A 20,708-nucleotide genomic window follows, 5' to 3' on the forward strand; every position below is an offset into this window, starting at 1 on the left:
CCATGGGCAACCTTCTTGTGTTTCTTTATGGCTGCCTCTTTTATCTCCGCCATTGGGGTGTGAGTTTCCATAGCTTCTAGAGGGGTCTTCTGCACAGTGCATGTGATTTATGCATATACTTACATGACTAACTGGCAGAAATTATTCTACTCCTCCTAAAGTTAACAATATACACCTCCCAGAAAGGGATCTTTTCGTTCCATTCATCACCTTCATTTTCAGATGAGGGAACTAAGTTCCAGAAAGGTGAAGTGCCTCAGAATAGGGTTTGTAGCTGCTCCCAGTACTCAGCTGGGGCTCCTAAGATTTTTATAAAATCAGAAATGAATTTGGGCCCCCTTGTCTTCCATCATGGCAGCCCCTGTGACAACTTATCTCTCAGGCTTCATGAGCCTCTGTTGGGATACTCTAGGCCCATCCTGAATCTTGGATCCCTAAATTCTAAGCTGAGATGGAACAGTCAAATTGATACAGTGATCCCTCAAGAAATTTCCTAAGTATAGCTGGGTTATAAATTTGGCTGGGTGGAACCACAACCTAGATTAACAGTGGTGTACAAGGTAGAGGTTGACTGCTTTCTCTCATAGCACTGTGGAGGAATGCAATCCAGAGCTGGTATGGCAGCTTGGCCCCACATGTTGGTCCAGGGGCCCCGGCCCTTAGCTTGCTGCTCCACCATACCTAGGATGTTGCCCTTGTTGTCATGGTCCAAAATAGCTCAGTATCGTGTCCTGCATCCAGGTAGCAGGAGTTGTGTGGGGTAGAGATTTGGTGGGAGGAAAGGTCAACCCCCTTCCTTTAAGGATATTAACCAGAAGTTACACACATTATTTCTGCCAATCTACTGATATATGGAAAGAAAGACTGGAAAATGTAGTTGTTAATCTCGGTGGCCATGTGCCCACCTAAATTTGGGGAGTTCTATTATCATGAGAGAGAAGAGGAGATGAATATTTAGTGACACATTTCTTTCAGAAGAGCCCAGTTGCAGAGATTAGGCCCCAGGGCACAACAGTACAGACCCTAGGGCGGGATTTGTTGCATAATGTTGAAACGCAGCATAAATATTGCAGTTTCTCAGAGTTATCTGGAAAGCGGGGTTCCAGCCTAGTACTCAGTTTGGCTCAAATAAAACTCTTTCCTGTTCTTAAAAAAAAGAAAAAATATTATATGTTTAAAATGCTATCAAGACCTTCTTTGGTAGAGTCTAGAGCAGAGGAGTAGAGTATCACAGTCGGTAATGCCATCAAAGATCAGCACCCAGAAATCTTGTTCCCCCTCCCGAGACAGAATCTCTGTCAAGCAGAAACTTAGTATGTGTTTTGCTATTGTGCACTATTCAAGAGAGATACTTGAACAAGGGCTACTGGTGCTTATAGCACAAGGCAGGGTATACATTTGGTTCCAGAGTCAGAGACTAGACACATTTTTTTTCCAAAACGTTTTCTCCTGTCTCCACTTAAAAAAACAAAAAAAGCAAAAAACAAACAAACAAAAGCCATGGAATAAAATGTCACTTGGAAAAGAGAACAACTTTATTCCAAGGCCTGGACTGTAGTTAGACTAGATCCACGCTCCTCTTTTAGAACCGGGAAGCCATTTGGCTATCTTTAACAATTAACAGTTTGCATTTGTGAAAATGCCCAGGTAATAATATCAAAAGAAGTTAAATCAATTCAGGTTGTTGATTTTCTTTGAAGACCTCTTCCAAAAGGACTTGGAGTTCTTTCTGGAATATGACTTAAGCTCCATTTCAGTGAGTTCAGGTAAGCAGGTATTTCTCAAGCATCTATCCTTTGTAAACCATGGTGCTCTGACGAGATAGGCTGAAAAAAAAAAAAGGTCCCTTGTTTTTAGTAGCTCACAATCTAGTTAGCTCAAAAACAAAATATGCAATCAAAAGCAAACTGCCACACCTATTATCAAGGTTCAAACAATGGGATTTGAAAGGATAGAGGAAATAGACTCATTCCATCTAGGATGACTGAGGAAGGTTCCTGAGAGGACATGGTACTTGAACTGGATGTCAGCTCCTGAATACTGACGAAAATGGCATTCCATTGTCTCCTGACAGAAGCCAGTTTCTTTTGCTGTTTGAGGATAGATTTGGGCGCGCTGTGGAATGCTGATTAGTGCCATGTGACTAATGTTGAATCATGCTGACTAATGTGTTCTAAATGGATTGATTCAACAATAAAGGGAACATTGCGAGTCAAGAGTTCAGATCCTGAAGTTTATCGTGTGATGAAGTGTAAATCACTCAGCCTCAGTACTTCATTTTTTTGTCAATTAAAATGTGCTCATGATGAGAAGCCAACAAATCACCTTGACTAGAAAGTGGTTTACAAATCTCAAGGATAACAGAAACGCTTAACAACAATTCCCAGGACAGGCTTAGGCAACCTTGGGTTATTCACAGTCCGTACAGAATCAGAAGATCCGTCACATGCTACTCCGTAGCCATGAGAAACTTCAGTTTCCTCACACATGCCACGAGCACTGACAAATAGTGCACTGCGCTCACAAAAACCGACAAATAGAGGAGCTTCTGAAAAATCTTCCTATCTACCTACTGGGGCGTCTGTGTTTTTCGACAACAAATGTTGCCAGAGGACTAAAAGCTTGCGTTGCACACACAGCTTTTTCTCTCTTTTGACATCTCCCCAGCTAGACTGCTTGAGAACCTGGCCTTCCGTGTCCAGATGTTTACTGAATTCTGAAGGCCCCCCCAAAGGGCCCAAGTTCTTTTGTTGCTCTCCAAATCACTTCCCACAGAGACTGACCAATGTCCTGAAGGAGCCCTTCAATAGGGAGGATAAATGGAGGCAGATGAAGACATGACCCCCTGGGCTCACCCACGTCCACGCTAACAAAGGGTCTGAGGCACAACCTTGTAAGGAGCATTTTGGTCAGCAGAATCCCCTCGAGAGGCCAAGTCCCCCCACAGGGCTGCTTTCAATGGCTCCCATCGTAGTGGAAGCCCCGAGCATTTGCTAAGGGCTGGGGTGCGCTAGGTGTAGCACAAAACATCTAAATCATGCCCCCCACCCCTGGTCTTTGTGAGGGCTTCCTGGCTACAGATGGCAGCTGGCTTTCTCAGGGGAAACCTAGGGGGGTAGTAGAGGAAGCTGAAGAGGGGCTCCCGCTTCTCTGGGTGACCTCTTCCCACCCAGCCCAGAAAGGCTCCCCTTCTGTCTGTAGCTATCAGCAGTCAAGCCAGGGCTGTGGGGCCTTAACCCACACCTCTGCTGAGTTTCTGGGTGTCTCAGGTTTGCAAAGCCATTGGCTCCCTGGGTAATAGACAGGTATGTGTGTAAGAGGGCTGCCGTGGGAAGGAGAGGTTTATTTAGACTGCTAGTGAGAAGTTAGTGCATTTCATGACAGCAACGGTTTTTCAAACATTCTTTCTCTCCCTCTCTTTTTTTTTTTTTTTTTTTTCCTTTAGACCAACAGAGGCCATAGGGACACTATGACCTTTGTCTAGAGCTGATGGGGGCGTGATTTGTGAAATGAAACAGGACCGGGCTGCTTGGAAGAAGGAAACGGAAGCCAACATAATGGGGATTAATTAGTTGATTGCTGTTGAGATGGTAACAGATTTGCACCCCCCCTCCTTACCATTGAGCCAGCCATCTCAGACCTAACAGGGAAGGTGAAGATGAAGAGGCCTTTGTTCGGGTCTCTAGATGCTTGGGGCTGTAGGCTTTGCCGCCATGGGATGGCAACAGCCATAATAATAATAATTTGCACTTATATAGCACCTTTCAACCAGGCACCTCAAAGCGGTTTAACCACATTAATTAATGAAAGCCCACAATCCCCCTGCGGAGAGGAAGAGGATGACTAACAGGATTTGTAATTACAGGAGGGAACATTTCCGAATAAAGTATATTGTCCACTAAACAAAAAGAGTAGGTGTAAAGGAATTGGGGTCTCCAAAGAGTAACTGATTGAGAAGTGAAACCATGGAAAGATGGGGGAGGCTGGGGGCGGGCATGGGCATGAGGGTCTGCTCTTTTGTCAGAGGGAGGTCGATGGGCTCAGAATTCACTGACAGGTTCGGATCCAACTGAGAAGCGGGACATGTATGGTATTAGTGGCATTTGGAAGGTCATTAGTGGTACACCTATTGTGGTGTAAATTCAAGTTTCACTGGTACATTGTATAGAGCCCTGCAGAACAAAGAGTGAGATTCCTGCAGTATTTAATAAAGGATGAAATGATTTCTTTAGATCCAAAGCCCAAGCCTGGGCCAGTCAATTAGCAAATAAATCAACTGGTGACCCATAGGATAATTTAGTCGTTCCTAGCAGAACACCCAGCCTACCCCGTCCTTCTTCCATGAGGTTTCCAACCAAAGCTTCAAGGCTGTGGGCTTTAGCCCCTTCAAAGCCAGGCATCAGAGCTTCCCAGCCTTTGGCACTGGGACCTCTTTTACCCAAATTGTTGGTGACACTCAAGCTGCCCTCTGTAGAGTCACTTTGTATCTGCTCCCCTTCAGAGGTTTTTAAATGCCTTGGATGCTAGAATCAAGTCTTGTCCTATCTCATGTCTGCTACCAATGCCCAACAGAGTGCTGTGCACAGAGTAAGTACCCAATCGGTGAAGAATGGTTGGATGACAAAATCCTTTAACAACTCAGTGTTTGTTGACTACATACCAAATGCTAAGGCAAAGATCAAAAAATAGGCTACGTGTATTACAAGGAATGGAAAAGACTCGTGTACTCCTAACTATACTATAAAGCAGAATAAAATAAAGTTAACATTATAGATGTACGCCCAAGCCACAGGCTGCAAGGGCCAAAGGAGGAACGTTTTATCCAGCTGGAGTGAATCAAGGAAGATATTCCTGGAGAGCAAACAAGGCGCTGGGCATTGGAGGGCGAGAAAGATTTTGATGGACCTGGAAGAGGTGGAGGATACAGAGTTTCCAGACTGTGGTCATTTGTCTCGCTGAGTGAGGTGCCTTTGGAGAGCTTGTGGTCTTCAATAGAACATTTGTGAAAACCAAGCTGAGTTTTTGTAGCTGATTCAATGTACATTTCCTGTGAATTCTTGAATATGAATTGGCTATTTTCAAACAGCCAGGGACTATTATGAAAGTTGAGAAAGATATTTTGTTCTCTGTAACTATTAGTTCAGTCTCTCTGCACTTTCACTGTCCACCAAGAAAGAAAAGCTAAGCAGTTCACACATGAAAGTGGGCACTCAGGAGTGTCTGAGAAAGGTACGAGGAAAACATATCTTGGTCCCAGATGTCAAAGATTAAATGGCTTCCTACTTGAGGCCTTTTTTTTTTTTTTTTTTTGACCCCAGGAAACAGTAAGACAGTGCTCTACCCCCCAGTGATTGACAGACAAATCAGTCCCTGTGCTCCCCTACTCCAAGGTGTTTCACCACAAACCATGCTGCCAGGACAGGACCAGCACTGTCTTTGCATTGTGCCAATACTCAGTGCTGCTGTTTGTCTCACACACACTGTATGTGCATCTGCTTATCTGATCCTCCCCACAGTTTCACAAGGTAGGACTTCATATCATTCCTCCTTTGCAGATGAGGAAGGAGGCAAGAAAAGTTCAGTCTCTTGCTAGAAAGTGATGGAATGTGCATTTGAACCCAGGTAATCTTGCTTCTTCCTCTCCCCACTCACCCCTGTAGTATTTCTGTTCGTATCTATTACAACCTTTCTTAGTCATCCTCACTAAAGTACTCAGCACAATACTGTACACACAATAGAAATTCAGTGAATATTTTCCAAATAAAAGAATCATCAGAGCAATACTGGTGGTTGGATCTTCCAATGGGAGAAGTGACTGAAGAGAATATGGTAGAGGTTCCATCACTGTCTCCTTCTCTTTTCACCATTATTAAAAATGAGGAGACATGCATAGGAAAGGTGCCCCCAGGGAATAGTCACATGGAAGAAGACACAGGTGGCATTCATGAGCTGAAAATCTGCCAAACTGGTACCACCCACGGAACGCTGGTGAGGCATCTTGAGTTGTTAATTACTTTTATTGAACTTGGATGCGATGAAGTAATTTCTTGGTGTGTGTGTACATATACACATATAACGCAAAGTCCAACTTTTTTCTCCCTGATTGTACTAGCATCCTAGCTACTCTGTTGATGTGCTGCAGTCCTGGTGAAGATTCAGAAGTGTGTGGTCCCTATCAGCCCACGGGATGAACACTTCTGGGTTAACCCAGAATTGCCTAACTCTATGCCTAGTGACTTTTAGTTGTATGTTGTGAGCAAAGTTACTGTTCAGAGACGGGATTGTAGAAGCTTGTCCTGCAAAACCAGGATTGCCAAATGAGAATTTTGGAGTTGGGTGATGAGGATTAGGTAATGGAGGGGAGGGGAATGAAGGCAAGAGGAAGTGCAAAATATCAGATTCTGTCCTAAAAATTGTGGTCTTAGAACCACTTGGGAGGGTCATTTTTTCCCCAAGCTTTGGTTTTAATATCATCACCATCGCTTTTGTCCTACAGCTATGAAAGGACCTTCTTTATTCCACTACAGAATTCACCAGAGGCTACTTTTACTCAAATGAAGGGAGCAGTCCATCACGCTTCTCAGATGAATATCCTAAGTGCGAGAGAAAGCACATTGCCTACTTCTCTGAATTTCAATGAGGGTGGGGTTCAGATGCAGCACAGGTGCTCCAGAACTCCAAACAGAACTGGGAGGAGAGATGACCAATAAATAGCGGGCATAAGTCAGGACAGACTTGGTTTTGCTGCTTAAACAAACAAGCCCATGAAATCTCAGTGACTTAAAACCAGGCCTGTGCATGTCTGAGAGACCCTCCCGGGAGGCTGTCCTCCATGTGATGATTCAGTAGTTCGTTTCAGTATCAACATGCACTTCACCCTTGCCATTAGGAGGGGAAGAATGAGAAGGGGGTTGAGCACTGGCGATTAAGGGCCTCCTCTAAGAAACGACACACATCACCTCTCTCATGACCAAGCAGTCATGTCGTCCTTGGAGTTGGGAACCTCGTCTGTATTTGGAATGGAAGGAGAACCGTAGATTGGCAAACACTTGTAATGTCTGCTGCATACTGTAGACCCAGGGAGCTGGCAAATGTCTCCTTCTTTCACATCCACCCCCTGTGCCTTTCCCTTGGATTACTGGGCATCTATCAAAGACTTACAGGGTAGTGTTGAGAGTTGAAGACCAAATCGTTTTGCAGCCCATTTTAGTCCACAGGTGACCTTTTTGAAAAAGAGGAGTAGCCAGGGAAAACCAATTAACTCTGGGTACTTTTCCCTTGAAGCTATCAGATACTAATCACTCTGGGAAAAGATAATGGGGTTAAAGGGAGCCATGGCCCGATTTCAATAATACGTCTAAGATAGAACAGCTCACTTTGAGTTGCCCAGGACCATCATGCTTTGTGTGAAAAGGCTTCTGGAAACATGCCCTTCTGCTTCCATTCCCTCCCTTGTTACCGGACATGATTCAAATTCCCTCTAATCCCTGCGACTTTTCCAGAAAGCAGATTTCCCAGCAGCAGAAAGAGAAGAAAAAGAAAAACTTTCCCTTATTATTCTTCCAATAATGAATTCCTGCTCTGAGTGGGCTGCTTCCATGTGTTTTCAGTCAAGTGCTGATGGCAGCCTTGCTGGGGGACATTTCCAAGAGGCTGTGGACATAATGGATGAGGTCTCGTATTGACAAGAGCTGCTCTCAGTTTTCCTTCCAGTTTAGCCCTCCTGAGCCCTGAAATCCGAGATGAGAAATGATTCACGAGATCTCACTGGTGAACCAACATGGCTGCCACACCTCTCTGCTCCTTTTAACTTGGTAAAAACTCATGGTTTTAAAGCTTCCCTCAGAGAGATTTGTAGACCTGAATCTTAGTAACTTAGAAAGGACTTCCCTTTCTTAGACCAAACTAGTTCTTTGTAGACGCCAAGATCTCCTTTCTTTAGGACTGAAACATAGTCTTGACCTGCCTTGACATCAGAATAACAAAGGGAAAAATTAGGTCACACCATTTCCTGCCTAAAATCTAATCTCAAGTACACAAGATGCTTCCAAATAAACAGTGGTGGTAGGTCATGTTTGCTAAGGGAGCCAGCCTACTCATTTTCCCCAAAGAAAATGTCTTCAGATAATAATTCGATTTTAACTTACCTACACAGAACTTGTGCAAACTGTTACAGTTGGGTCTTTCCATTGAGAAAAATCTCAGTTACCTTAGGTAAAAGGGGACAGGTGTTGTTAAGGATACGGGTGGTCTGGAATTGGAGAGCCTTGAGGAGCAAAGGCAACCCTAGGGATTCGTTTCCTTAGAGACACTGCTTCTCTCTGCATATCTGTCCAAGGCAACTCTCTCTCCCAGCAGACATGCCCTACATACTATAGTTCTGCTTATTCAAAACTTGAGCTGGCGTGTGGCTCGTCCTGGTCTCTTGAGCTCCTCTCTCTCCACCTCAGCCTTTCAACTCCAAGCCCATTGGATTTTTTCCTTGGTATTTCCTAGTTAGAATTCCTAAGAGAGAATATGATTGGCATAGGCTCATCTTATTGTTTTGTCTCAGTTAACGTCATTGGTCACTAGCCAGCCAGTCCGCTGTGGGCTGAAGGAGGGGCCGAAAGCATGGCTGCCTAAGCAGCAGCAGATGTGGGCAAGGCAGCTTCCATTAGAGGGGCCCGTGAGAGGGTGAGATGGATGACAAACTGGAGTGTGCTCTTTGTACCCTTAACTGGACTGCTACACAGATACTCATTCACTCTCTTGCTTCTACCTCCCCTTCTCATCACTATAGACCTGATCTCCCCTGTTGCAGCCTGGTCCCCCATTATTGCTCATCCCTCAACCCCTGACTCCAGTATCCTACTTCTCGTCCTGTTAAAGTACGCCATCACAGGGACTTCCCTGGTGGTGCAGTTGGCTGGGGCTCCATGCTTCCAGTGCAGGGGGCCAGGGTTCGATCTCTGGTTGGGGAGCTGGATCCCACACGCATGCCCCGCCTGGGAGTTTGCGTGCCACAACTAAGGAGCTGGTGAGCCACAACTAAGGCCTGAGAGCTGCAACTAAGGAGCCTGCTGGCTGCAGCTGAGGAGCACACATGCTGCAGCTGGGGAGCCCACGAGCCACAGCTCAGGAGCACGCCTGCTGCAACTGAGACACGGCGCAACCAAATTAATTAATTAATTAAAAAATAAAAATGTACCCAGTCACGGAGGTGTATGACTAGTGAGTGGTAAGGAAGAGGTCTTAACATGTATTTGAGAATAGAAGGAAGACTGGGGAAGGTGTGATATGGAAGGAGAAATGGAAATAAAACCCTTTCTTAGCTAAAGAAAATCTCATTCCCACCAGGACCAAGTCCCTTTGCTCTTTCTCCCAATATTTGCAGCAATTTCCCTCTCCCCAAAACCAGACATCAGCAGAAGCAAGGGAAAGTTCTGCTGAGGAACCCTGACCTAGCAGAGAGGGAACGTATTCTGGCTCTGCTAATCCCCCAGACCTTTTTCTGACCCCTGTGGGGATCCCTAGTCCCCATCTCAGACCCTTGCCTTTCTCCGGCCCCCATCCTCAGGCCTCAGGGAGCCCTGGTCCCAGACCCTTGAATAATAAGTGCCAAACAATTTACCTTCAAAGTAAGGTTTTGAACACAAGTGAAGGACTCTGTTTAGATAAGGTCTTTGCCAGTAGTGTCCTCCCAAGATGCACAAAGCCCTTCATTGGCAGTTTTCACAAATCTTCGTGATGTTTTTGGAGGACTGGTCACGTGTGGTGTTGCCCTATTTCAACTGAGTCAGAGAAATTGTGCTTTGTCTAAATTCACACACCAGAGAACTAGGAGGAGAATTGAACTGTGATACTGAGCTTTGCCTTTTATTCATCAAAGACCATTGCCTGTATACCTCATCAGATGGTGGTAAAAACCCAACCCCATCCATCTACATTCAAATTTCAGTATTTCCATATTCCTCTCAGTGGACATGAGGCTAGAAATTCATTAAAGGGAAATCGAAACAACCCTGTATTTTCCTGCTCTCTCCTGAGCTCTGAGTGTGTCACTGTTGATTAAATCATTGGTCAAACCTTGTCCTATGACTGACACTTTTATCTACTGACTAAAATTACAGAGTTTCCCTAGGAACCTAAGATGGCAGAGAAGGTGGTTCCAATGGTGCTTCTAAACCTGCTGCTGTGGGATTCTAGAGCCAGTTCCTCTGGATCACTTCCAGATCTCTGCTCATTTCATTTACAGTCTGGGGTTGAAGTCTATTGCCATTGGCTGTCCCCTGGGATCTGAGAACCAATCTGGGGTTTGTCCAACCTCTCTCTCCAGCACAACCATCCCCCTTCCACAGTCATTACCACTCTAACAGCTTGAAAGTTGATGCAAAGATGGAGCAGAAGCCAGTTTGGCTTTCTCCCAGTTCTCTAGGCCCCTCTGGGGTTAATCAGCAACCACCTATCTTTGTGTTAATAACATAAGCCTCTCTAACTAGAACACCTGGAGGAAACCCATAGGAAGGCTTAAGATGAAGCCAATTCTGCAGTAATTATTCTGACAATCAGTCTGTTTAACCTGAACTCAGACTCTCCAGACAAAAACAGCTTGCTAAATCCAAGCACCTAACTGGATGGAGCAGTAACTCTTAATGTTCCTTAAGCCAACTTGAGTTTTGCTAATACTTTTCATGCCCACGTCTCAGCTCCAAAGGCTCCTTATGCTGTGAATGTCAGGCAACATCTCCCCCATTTCAGGTTTAGCAAAATGTCCTGAGTGCATCCCACGGGTAGAATTCTTTAGTGGCATCTTCCCAGCCCTTTTCCTACACTCCCAGCCCATCTGTTGGTGGGGTTCACACCCCTGGAGAAATAATAGGCCTTCTTAACTGGGATTGCTGGCTACTTCTCTTAGTAACTAATCCAGATGCCCTTAGGTGTTAGGTGATTACCTGTGCCAAAGAAACGGGCCAGGGGCTGGGGAGGTGGAAAGGGTGGGCAGGGGACACATGGAAAACAATCCCCTGCTGTATGCATCTGCTAAAGCTGCCATAACAGAATACCATAGAAGAGCTTAAACAACAGAAATTTATTTTCTCCCAGTTCTGGAAGATAGAAGTCCAGGATCAAGGTGCCGGCAGCTTTGGTTTCTCCTGAGACCTCTGTCCTTGGTTTGCAGATGGATGCCTTCTCGCTGTGTCCTCACATGGCCTTTCCTTTGTGTGCACTCCTAGTCTCTTCCTCTCTTGTAAGGACACCAGTCTTATTGGATTAGGGTCCTGCTCTTCTGACCACATTTAACCTTAGTTACTTCCTTTTAAAGGCCCTATCTCCATATATCATCATAGTGGGGATAAGGGCTTCAACATATGAATTTGGGGGTGGGGATACCATTCAGTCCATAACACCTGCCATAATGCTGTTTCCCTCAACAGATCATCTTCCCTCCTCTGATGCTACCCTTCTAATACTGAGTGAGAGAAAAGTAGATATTGGTCAAGAAATGGCAGGTGTGACTCTGTGCTGTCAGTTTGAGAATGGCCAAGCTAGGTTGGGACACCTGAGACAGAGTAAAAAGACAGATGGATGGATAGATCCATGAAGGGATGGTTGGATGGATAGACAGATGGATGAATAAATGACCTAGGTAGTGTGTTGATAGCACCAGGGCACATATTACCTTATACTTCTTTGGAGTTGTAGTTTTTTACAGGGAGGGGTTGCAAACTCAAATGCTCATGATAAACAGGTAACAGAGTTGCAAAAAGAGGCCAGGTGCAATAATTGGGAGTAGCTGGGACTGTGACACCATGGAAAGAGTATGCCCTGTCCAAAGGGGCAGCACATACCCAGCTCCAGCCAGTTGTTACTATGTGGGATGCCAGCCTAATGTTGCCAGAACTTCTGATTTTTCAAGGGAAGCCAGAAATCTGGATTTTCAGATGAAATTTTTCTTTAAATAAATCTTTAAATTATGGAAACTAATTCAAAAATTACAAAATACTGTGTAGGCCAAATGAGCACATTTACAGTCTGAATGAACCCTGGAGGCTGCCAAATTTCCACTCTTGGAATACTAGAAAGACATCTGTAATGTCATCACATGAGGATGTAGGTGTTTAAGAAGTCGGGGTCATGAGTACATTGCCAGGTTCATATTCCAGCCCACTACTTACTAGCTTTGTAATCTTGGGAAAGTTATATATGTAACTCAGAGTTGTTATAAGGACGAAATTAGTTAATACACGTCGATGCCTAGAAGAATGCCTGCTGCCTAGTAAGAAAGTAATGAGTGAGCCGGTATTATTAGGCAGTATCACTAAACCTCTTGGTTGCCTCATCTGTAAAATGGGGACTACATTTGCCTTACCTATACCCCAAAGGAAAGGAATATGCATGAAAGGGCTTACAAAAGTGTGCACATTGCTAAGAAATACACCATGCATTACCTTTGTTACTATACCTATAAATGAGGCTCAGCCTTGCCCAATGCAGGCGTGGGAATCCCTAGAAGGAGGAAGACAGTGGCGACTAGAACTGGTCCTCTTTTCTTCCAAGGGTCACTTGGCCGTATTGCTGTTCTTAGAATTTGGTGAGTTTTTCTTATGAAATTTTTAAACATTCAGAAGAGTTGAGGAAACAGTATCATGAACACCCAAGTACCCTTATCTAGATTTAATAATTGTTAACATTCATCTTGGTGAGTATTCTTGGCAGAGACGTGGGAATGGAATGTGGCAGAGAGGCAGTAAGGAAATAGGGCAAGTAAGACCCAGTCAGATGTAGGTGGTTCCCTTTTAGATAGGGCCCAAAGAAGGGGGTTTTGTGCGGGATAGCTTGTTATAGATGATGCGTGAGCACCAACTTAAGGAAAGTGGCATTATAAGCTGAAACACAGAAATTACTTTATTATTTATAAGGTTTTCATTTACTGTTATTTTAAGGTTTTATTATTTTTTTGTTATTTTAAGGTTTTTATACATGAACATATTCATGTATTGCTCGTGTAATTGAAAATTAAGAATGTCTAAAGAGACTTGCAACGTGGAAATGTCTCTGTCGTAAAGAATTCAGGAAATGAAACTGTGGCTCTGTGAGAAGCCCAGTAAAATCACGGTAATAAAAAGAAATGTTGGTCACTAAGAATGAAAAGTTTGAGGAGCAGAAACATTCAGAGTCAAAGAAAGTATATGCCAATTATAAAGGGCTCTTTTTTGTTGAAGCATTTAAAAGGGTGTCTAAGACATGTTGCCCCATTTCTCAGCGTTAGCTCTTACTGCATGCAAATGCAAAGGCTTCTACCCTGGAAAGGATGCCTTACAACGTGAAAGCAACTAAACTTTGCTTTAAAATTCTATTATTCAGACCCTTCATTAATTTAAGCTGACATTCCTCCTCAGTTGAGGCAAATCATCAAAGCTTTACTGTATTGAGAACCTTGAATTCAGCAACAAAGAGCGTGGGGTTTGGAGGGAAACGTGGAAGGGGGAGGTGCTGAGAGCTCTGAGGCCCAAAGAACGGAGGGGAGGGGGGGAAGAGGGAGGAGAGGACTGGAGTCCTGAGAGGCAGAGGGGCGAGGAGAAGAGGTAGAGGAACCCAGAGAGACTATGGAGGTGGTTGGTAGACAAAGGGAGAGGGACTGGAGGGCCCTTAGCTGCAAAGCTGCCCCGTGAGCCTCTGTTAACCGACATGGTAGAAACAAAATCAGCCTGCCCCTCTGCCCTCACAAATATTTCTCCAGAGTCAGGATAAGAAGGGAGATAGGGAATAGGGGAAGGGAAAACAATTCCGTGCTCTTCCTTCATTCAGTTGCCTCTTGAATCTCCTGCCTGTGGTGCCCTGCTCAGCAGCACAGGGCCTGGCAGGAAGTCGGCCCTCTGGGCCTGGACCCCCTAGCACCCACCGACCCCACCCCCCATCATCGGTCCCATATGGCCCAGTGATACCTTCACCCCAGGCTGCCAGCAGGGCTCTCTCTTCCTTTCTGGTGTGATTTACTGTAGGATGTATGAAGTGGGCTGTACTAGGTGGAATATGTTGGGTGCAGTGTTGAGGCATCAGGCAAGAAAGGATCTTTGAAACGTGAGGACATCAGCCGCGGGCTTTTATTGAGCATCTACGATTTCTAAGAGAATAAAGTAAGATTTGTAAGGTAAACTTTAAAGCCTAAGGGAAAACTGGGTTTTTTCAATGTGTAACTTAAGTAAAATACTAATTTTGAAAAACAAGATACAGTAGTCCCCCCTTATCCGTGGTTTCACGTTCTATGGTTTCAGCTACCCACGGTCAACCATGGCCAGAAAATATTAAAAGGAAAATTCCAGAAATAAACAGTTCATAAGTTTTAAATTGCATGCTGTTCTGACTAGTGTGATGAAAACTTGCACTGTCCGGCTCCATCCGGACTTGGACGTGAATCATCCCTTTGTCCAGCGTGTCTATGCTGTATACGCTACCTGCCCATTTGTCTCTTAGTAACCTTCTGGGTTATCAGATTGACTGTATCACCATGCTTGTGTTCATGTGACCCTTATTTTACTTCATAATGGCCCCAAAGTGGAAGAGTAGTGATGCTGGCAATTCGGATGTGCCAAAGAGGAGCCGTAAATTGCTTCCTTGGAGCGAAAAGGTGAAAGCTCTCAACTTAATAAGGAAAGAAAAAGTATGCTATATATAGAGTTCAGTACTATCCATGGTTCAGGCACTGGGGGTCTTGAAACACATCCCCCGCAGATTAGGGAGGACTGCTGTAGTCCCAGATGGTCTTTTCCCTGCGTCAAAAGAGTCGTCAAGGATACAAGAGAGCCACGTGGACACCATGGAGCAGACAGATCCTGGTACCCAGCAATCCACCGAGACCAACTCAGAGGAGGCTAGAGGACTTCAATTTCCAGACTGCCACCTTCTAGCTCTGTGACCTCCGAGAACCCCTGTGACCTCCCTGAGTCACAATCTCCCAGTGTGTAAAATGGGAACAGAAATAATCTGTCCAGTCTTCAGCCCAGGGGACCCATGAGGGTGACTGTGTTGGTGAACGGATGGTTTTCCAACCTTCACTGCAGTCTGCACCTGGATTACTACATTGACCTGCTCTCCAGCTTCAAGACAAATCAGATCGTGCTATTCCTCTGCTCAAAACTCTGAAGTGACTCCCTTTTCACTCAGACTGAAAGCAAAGTCCCTCCCCTGTCCTTAAAGCCCCACGTGCTGTCCCATCTCACGGTCCACCCCCACCCCCACCCCCGCCTCGCTCACCTGCTGCAGCCACCTGGGTCTTCGTGCTCTTCCTCCCCTCAGGGCCTTTGCACCTCAGAACGCTTTGTTGGAATGCTTCTTCCCCAGACAGTCCCGTAGCTGAAGCCCACACCTCCTTCCCCAGATATTGGCATGACTCCCTCACTGCTGAGTTTTTGCTAAAATGTCATCTTCCCCATGAGACCTACCCAGTTTAAATTGCAGCCCGCTCTCCTTACCCCCATCCTGCTCGACTTTGACTTTCCCAAAGCACTCATCACCAAGCAACATAATAAATAAGTCATTATGTTTACCATTCGTTGTGTGTGTCTTCCTTGCTACAATATAAGCCCTGGAGGGCAGGCGTCTTTCATTTTTCACTGGTGTGTCCTAAGCACCTCGAGCAGTGTCAGGCACATTAAGGACCCTCAATAAATAGGTGGATCTTTCTTAGAGGGCCAGAATATAAAACAGACCAAGAAGGCCTGCTCCAGTTGAAGGGAATATGACCTCAAAATCTCCTCCAGCATCCTTGCAGGCTCTCCATGGAATAACTCTTGCTCTGATGAGGAGGTCTGAAAACTACTGACATTCCCTCCTATGTAAAACCAGCATTGAAGATACAAAGCGCCATGTAATATCAAGTCCAAAGGCCTGGCACAGTGGTTGGTACAAGCAGGTGCCGGGTTGGTAGGTGTTATAAGGGGATTGGGGGGCAGTGGGGAGACAAGGATCCCATGACTGGATCTTTGCTGTCATTCAGGTCTAAGCTTAACCTTCACCACTCAGCCAAGCCTTACCTGTCCATCCTTCCTTTGTTTCACACGGCATAACTGTGTGACTGGAAAACTAATTTTTAAGGACGTTTGCTGAGTATCTACCGTGTGCTGGGCAGTGTCTGCGCTCAGCTCACTGTATAAGTGATCTCACAAAACTGTCAGCCCTCTCACCACTGTCACTATGGTACCTCATCCCAGGCCTGGCACATATAAGGTGCTCAATAAATGCTCACTTATTTCCCTAACAACCCTCTGGGGCAGGTACTATTAACCCCATTTTCCAAGTGAGGGACCCAGGTTCAGGTTTAGGTAGCTTGCTTCAGGTCATACAACTAGTGAGCGGCAGAGCAAGGATTTCAGTTCTCCTTAGACAAGCTCCAGTCACAGTGGTTCTGAGAGGGAATTCGGGTTAGACCATCCCTACAGGCTCCCCTCGAGCAGATCTGTCTCGTGGCCACACCAGGGGATGAGGCGAGAGGTATTCCTTTCCTTCTTGGCTTTCTCTTCTCCATCTGGGTTCATGTCCTCCCTTTGTACAGTTGGCTCACCTGGGGGGGTCTCCTGCCACCTGTTGATTAATGGGCCTGCCTTTCCCACCTTCTCTGTCTGGGTAACCCCAGAGCTAGCAGTGGTTCATCTTGAATCATAAGTCAAGTTCTGAAAGACATTGCAAGCTTGTGCTCAGAATCTCCCTAGAATTCAAATTCTTTTTGAGGGTCATTTGCTTATGAGTAGAATGATGGATTTCATGTCTCTCCCTTTAAGAAAAATCTGTATGGTATCTGCTGGTTTCCCCCTGCCCCTAGTTAGTCCATCTGATACATCTAGAATTCCCCCAAGGACCCCACACTCAGTCTCCACTCTGGCAACACTAAGGTAAAGCTCCAATCAGGTCATCTCTTTACATAAACAGAAATTATTTGTAACTAGCATGTTCACTGTGCTTTCCACATACCCATTCTTAGCTGGGTTTTTCTTTCTTAGCCATGCCAGTTCTTAGAAAAATGCTAGAGTAGTTCTTCAGTTGTGTGGGACTGTTCTGTGTACTGGAGGACATTTGTCCTTCCTGCCTCATCCACAAAATGCCAGGTGCATCCCCCAGTAACCGTAAGAAGCAGGAGGGCCTGTAGGCAATATTCTAAGCACCCCTCATTGAAACCACCAGTGATGGTATTTCTGAAAGATGGTGCACTGGAGGCAGATACTAGGTTCTGCCATTGGTGAGGGGGTCAGTCTACCCCCAGGGGCACCTCCTTTCTCCCAGTGTAAGTTGCTTCCTACCCTTGGACATGATGAACATTTATTTTAATCTCTGATTTCTCCCATATAAAAATGTAGACAGTGGGAAGGGGAGGGGAAAGTACTGAAGTTTTCCCTGGACCTATATCCTGTTCTTTGAAATGATTTTGGACTCTTTTTCAAGTTAATGATTGAGAGAGTTTACTAGATGTAAGTCACTAAGCCCAGCGATCAGAGTCTGGGATAAAAGAGAGAAACAGGGACAGAAACAAATGGATTCACCAGGACCCAAACACTGTGCTGCACCCAGTGGGGCTTCCCCACTTGCAGCCCACATCAGTCCTGACTTGCTGTGGATCCCTGAGTTCCACTCCTCTCCTGCCCAACAGGGCATGGCGAGTTCTCTCTAATTTCTAAAATATCAACAGATATCCTGGCCAGAGTCAGGATCTTCCAGTAGTGCAGGGATTCTATATAACTCCCTAGACCCTGAAAGCGAGTAACTATCAAGAACCATCTAGAGAGGCTGTCAGATGAATCAGTGTGTCAGTTCCTCTTGTCCTGCTTCTTGTTTCTCCTGGGCACGATTTACCGCACATGCCAGTGCCCCAACTCACAGGCCATCTATTCTAGCCCTGCATCCCACCCGCCCATCTTGCAGGGGCAGTGCTCTGTGCAGCTCTCAGCACATCCTGTTTGTTCAGTCTCCTTTGTCTCCCACTGGAGCAATAGGGAGAGAGGATTCCTCTGAGTCCGTTTGCTTTGGGCTTTGAAATCAGATCCTGGCACACCTGATTACACTCAATAGCTGGAAATGGTAAGGATGTCCGATGGGCAGAGGGCTCTTGTTTTAAGCTGTGCACACCAGGAAGGCAGGGGCTGGGTCTCCTCCTTGGGTCTGCTTTGGAAGGGGCAGGATGCTCTGGCAGGAAAAGCAAACAGTGTAACTGAAGGGAAATTCACTTGAAAAAGAACGCAGAGCACGACCATCAAGAGGCATATAAACTGTCCCTGAGGACACAAAATGGAGCTTGGATTCATTCCTCTCACCTCCTGCATCCCTAGTTGGGAAACATTCAGTTCCAGTAACCATCTGCCCAACAGCCAGGAGGGTCAAACCTCCCTGTCCTTCTTTTTTCTGTACAAGTGTTGCCACTGAGACCTTGGCAAAGGGAATAAAAACATAGCAACTTACATGCCACACAGTGGGAAGCTCAGCAGGCATTGGAACATTAAAGGGCAGATCTCGTGCTTCCAAGAGCTCCTCAGCCTCCATGCACTGCAAGCTTTCCAACAGAGATGCTACCCCAATGCACTGGTCCAGTGGCTTGAAAAGTCATCAGGAAAATTTCACACATATAAAAAAGGCATAAGAAGCAACCTTGACCCACACCCAGCTTAAGAAATGAAAGATTATGGATGCAGTTAGAGCCTCCAATGCCCTCGCTGAACCCATCCTCTTCCCCACCGCTCCAGAGGTAACCGCTCAGCCATGCTGGGCATATCCTTATACTTTATACATCCCGGTGATGTGTGCGGCCCTCTTTGGGGTAATCGCTTAAACTTTCTGAGCCTCGCTGTCTTCATCTGTATAAAGGGGCTATTGAGAGGATTAAAGGCAATAATTTATGATAAATATCTGGCTGTTGTTCTTACAAGGAAAAAGCAGAAAGAATTGGGTCAAATGCAAGGCTCTTCCTAGCCTGGCCCTGACCTGCCTGGACAGCCTCCCCTCCTCTTTGCAGCCCTCCCCAGCCTTCCAGATGCCATGCTCCCCAGATAAGGCACCCGTTTTCATGGCTTTGGGCCAATGCAGCTGCTGTGCTTACCTGCCTGAAATGGTCGTCGCCTGTTTCAGTCTTCTTCAACTCTGGGCTTAGATGTCACCAACTCCTGGAGGCCTTTCCCATCACCTCAGGCACTGACTCCCGGTGTTCCCATGGTTCTCTGTCTTTGAGCACTTGTAATGTGCGCATGACATTCCCAATATGCCCACCCCACTTTCTCACTGAGCTGCAGATGCAGCAAGGCCAGGGACTGGGTCTCCTCTGACCACTCCAGCCAGTGGCCAACCCATTGCCTGCTGGCACAGGGCAGGCCCATGCTGAGTGAGTGAGTGAGTGGGGGCATGAATGAATGACAGTTCAGTCATCAGACTTACAACTTTCTGCCCCAGTTAACATGGAGAAGTCCCCAGTTCTCCTTATAGGCATTTTTCTCCTCTAAGTCCCAAATCGCCTCTGTCCTGGAAGCACAAAACTAAAAGGTCTCTTTGTATTTCTCAAAGTTGGAGCAAATATAATAGGAGCATGAACTTTCTGCCTTCATAACTTCAACAAACAACAGCTTTAAAGAGAGCCCTGGACGGGCTTTCTGCAGGCCTTAAACGTGTTTTGCTCGGTGTCTTGCCACTTTTGTTTTTTTTCTTCTTTGCAGCCTGTAGAAATTCTTAAAGACAGAGAAATACACAAGCCCATTCGTCTTGCTTAGAAAATCCATTTACCACCACGAAACCCAAATCTTGGGAAACAAGAGCCTGGCTATTAAGGTGTTCTCACCTGCACCCATCGTTCTCTGCCGAAACGTTTGGTTGCTACCGTGTCGATTCAGCTCTAGTCATGGAATTTTAGAGGATGTGTCTGAGAAGCGGAATCGAGCAAGCCTGGTGGTAATCTGCACCATAAGCTGATTGGGTGCCCTGGCACTGAAAATGGGCACACAGGTCCGCCCAGGAAGGAGACATGAAGTGAGCACGAGAGCAGGGGTTGGGGTATGTGTTTGGAACACAAAGGTCAGCCTTGAGGTTTTTTTACTCTCTTTTCCCACATTTTAAATTTTTATCAAGGTGAAATTCACATAATATAACCATTTTAAAGTGAACAATTAAGTGGCAATTAGAACATTCTCAATGTTGTATGCAAGCACCACCTCTTTCTAGTTCCAAAACCATTTCATCACCCTGAAAGGAAACCCCATACCCATTAGGCAGTGCTCCCCAATCACCCTTCCTCTCAGCTCCTAGAAGACCCCAGTCTGTGTTCTGTCTCTCTGGATATACCTAGTCCAGATATTTTATGTAAATAGAATCGTATATTACGTGGCCTTTTGTGGCTGGCTTCTTTCCCTAGCATGTTTTTTAGGTTCATCCACGTTGTAGCATGTATCAATACTTCATTCCTTTTGGTGGCTGTGTAATATTCCATTGTACGGCTATACCACCTTTTGTTTATCCATTCGTCCACTGATGGACATTTGGGCTGTTTCTACCTTTTGGGTATTGTGAATAGTGCTGGTATGAATTTGTGTGTACATGTATTTATGTGAATGCCTGTTTTCAATTCTTTGGGGGTATATACCTAGAAGTAGAATTGCTGGATCATATAGTAATTCTACGTTTAACTTTTTGAGGAACTGCCACACTGTTTTCCACAGTGGCTGAACCATTTTACATTCCCACCAGCAATGGAAGAGCAC

General features: G+C 45.5%; 1 protein-coding gene across 2 annotated transcripts in view; it reads left to right on the forward strand.

Annotated features, from left to right (window-relative positions):
* RAD51B (RAD51 paralog B) overlaps positions 1-20,708 on the forward strand; it is a 690,361-nt gene that overhangs the window by 608,412 nt on the left and 61,241 nt on the right. The window contains exon 11 of one of the 2 annotated variants that reach the window (XM_033431838.2): positions 3,446-3,899. The exons of the other annotated variant lie outside the window; for it this stretch is intronic. Coding sequence (XP_033287729.1) covers positions 3,446-3,462 — 17 coding nt within the window. The 3' untranslated portion in view covers positions 3,463-3,899. Of the gene's footprint in view, positions 1-3,445; positions 3,900-20,708 lie in introns of those variants that run through there. 2 annotated transcript variants of the gene reach the window in all.

Source organism: Orcinus orca, chromosome 2, assembly GCF_937001465.1.
Source record: "Orcinus orca chromosome 2, mOrcOrc1.1, whole genome shotgun sequence".
NCBI classification, from domain to species: domain Eukaryota; kingdom Metazoa; phylum Chordata; class Mammalia; order Artiodactyla; family Delphinidae; genus Orcinus; species Orcinus orca.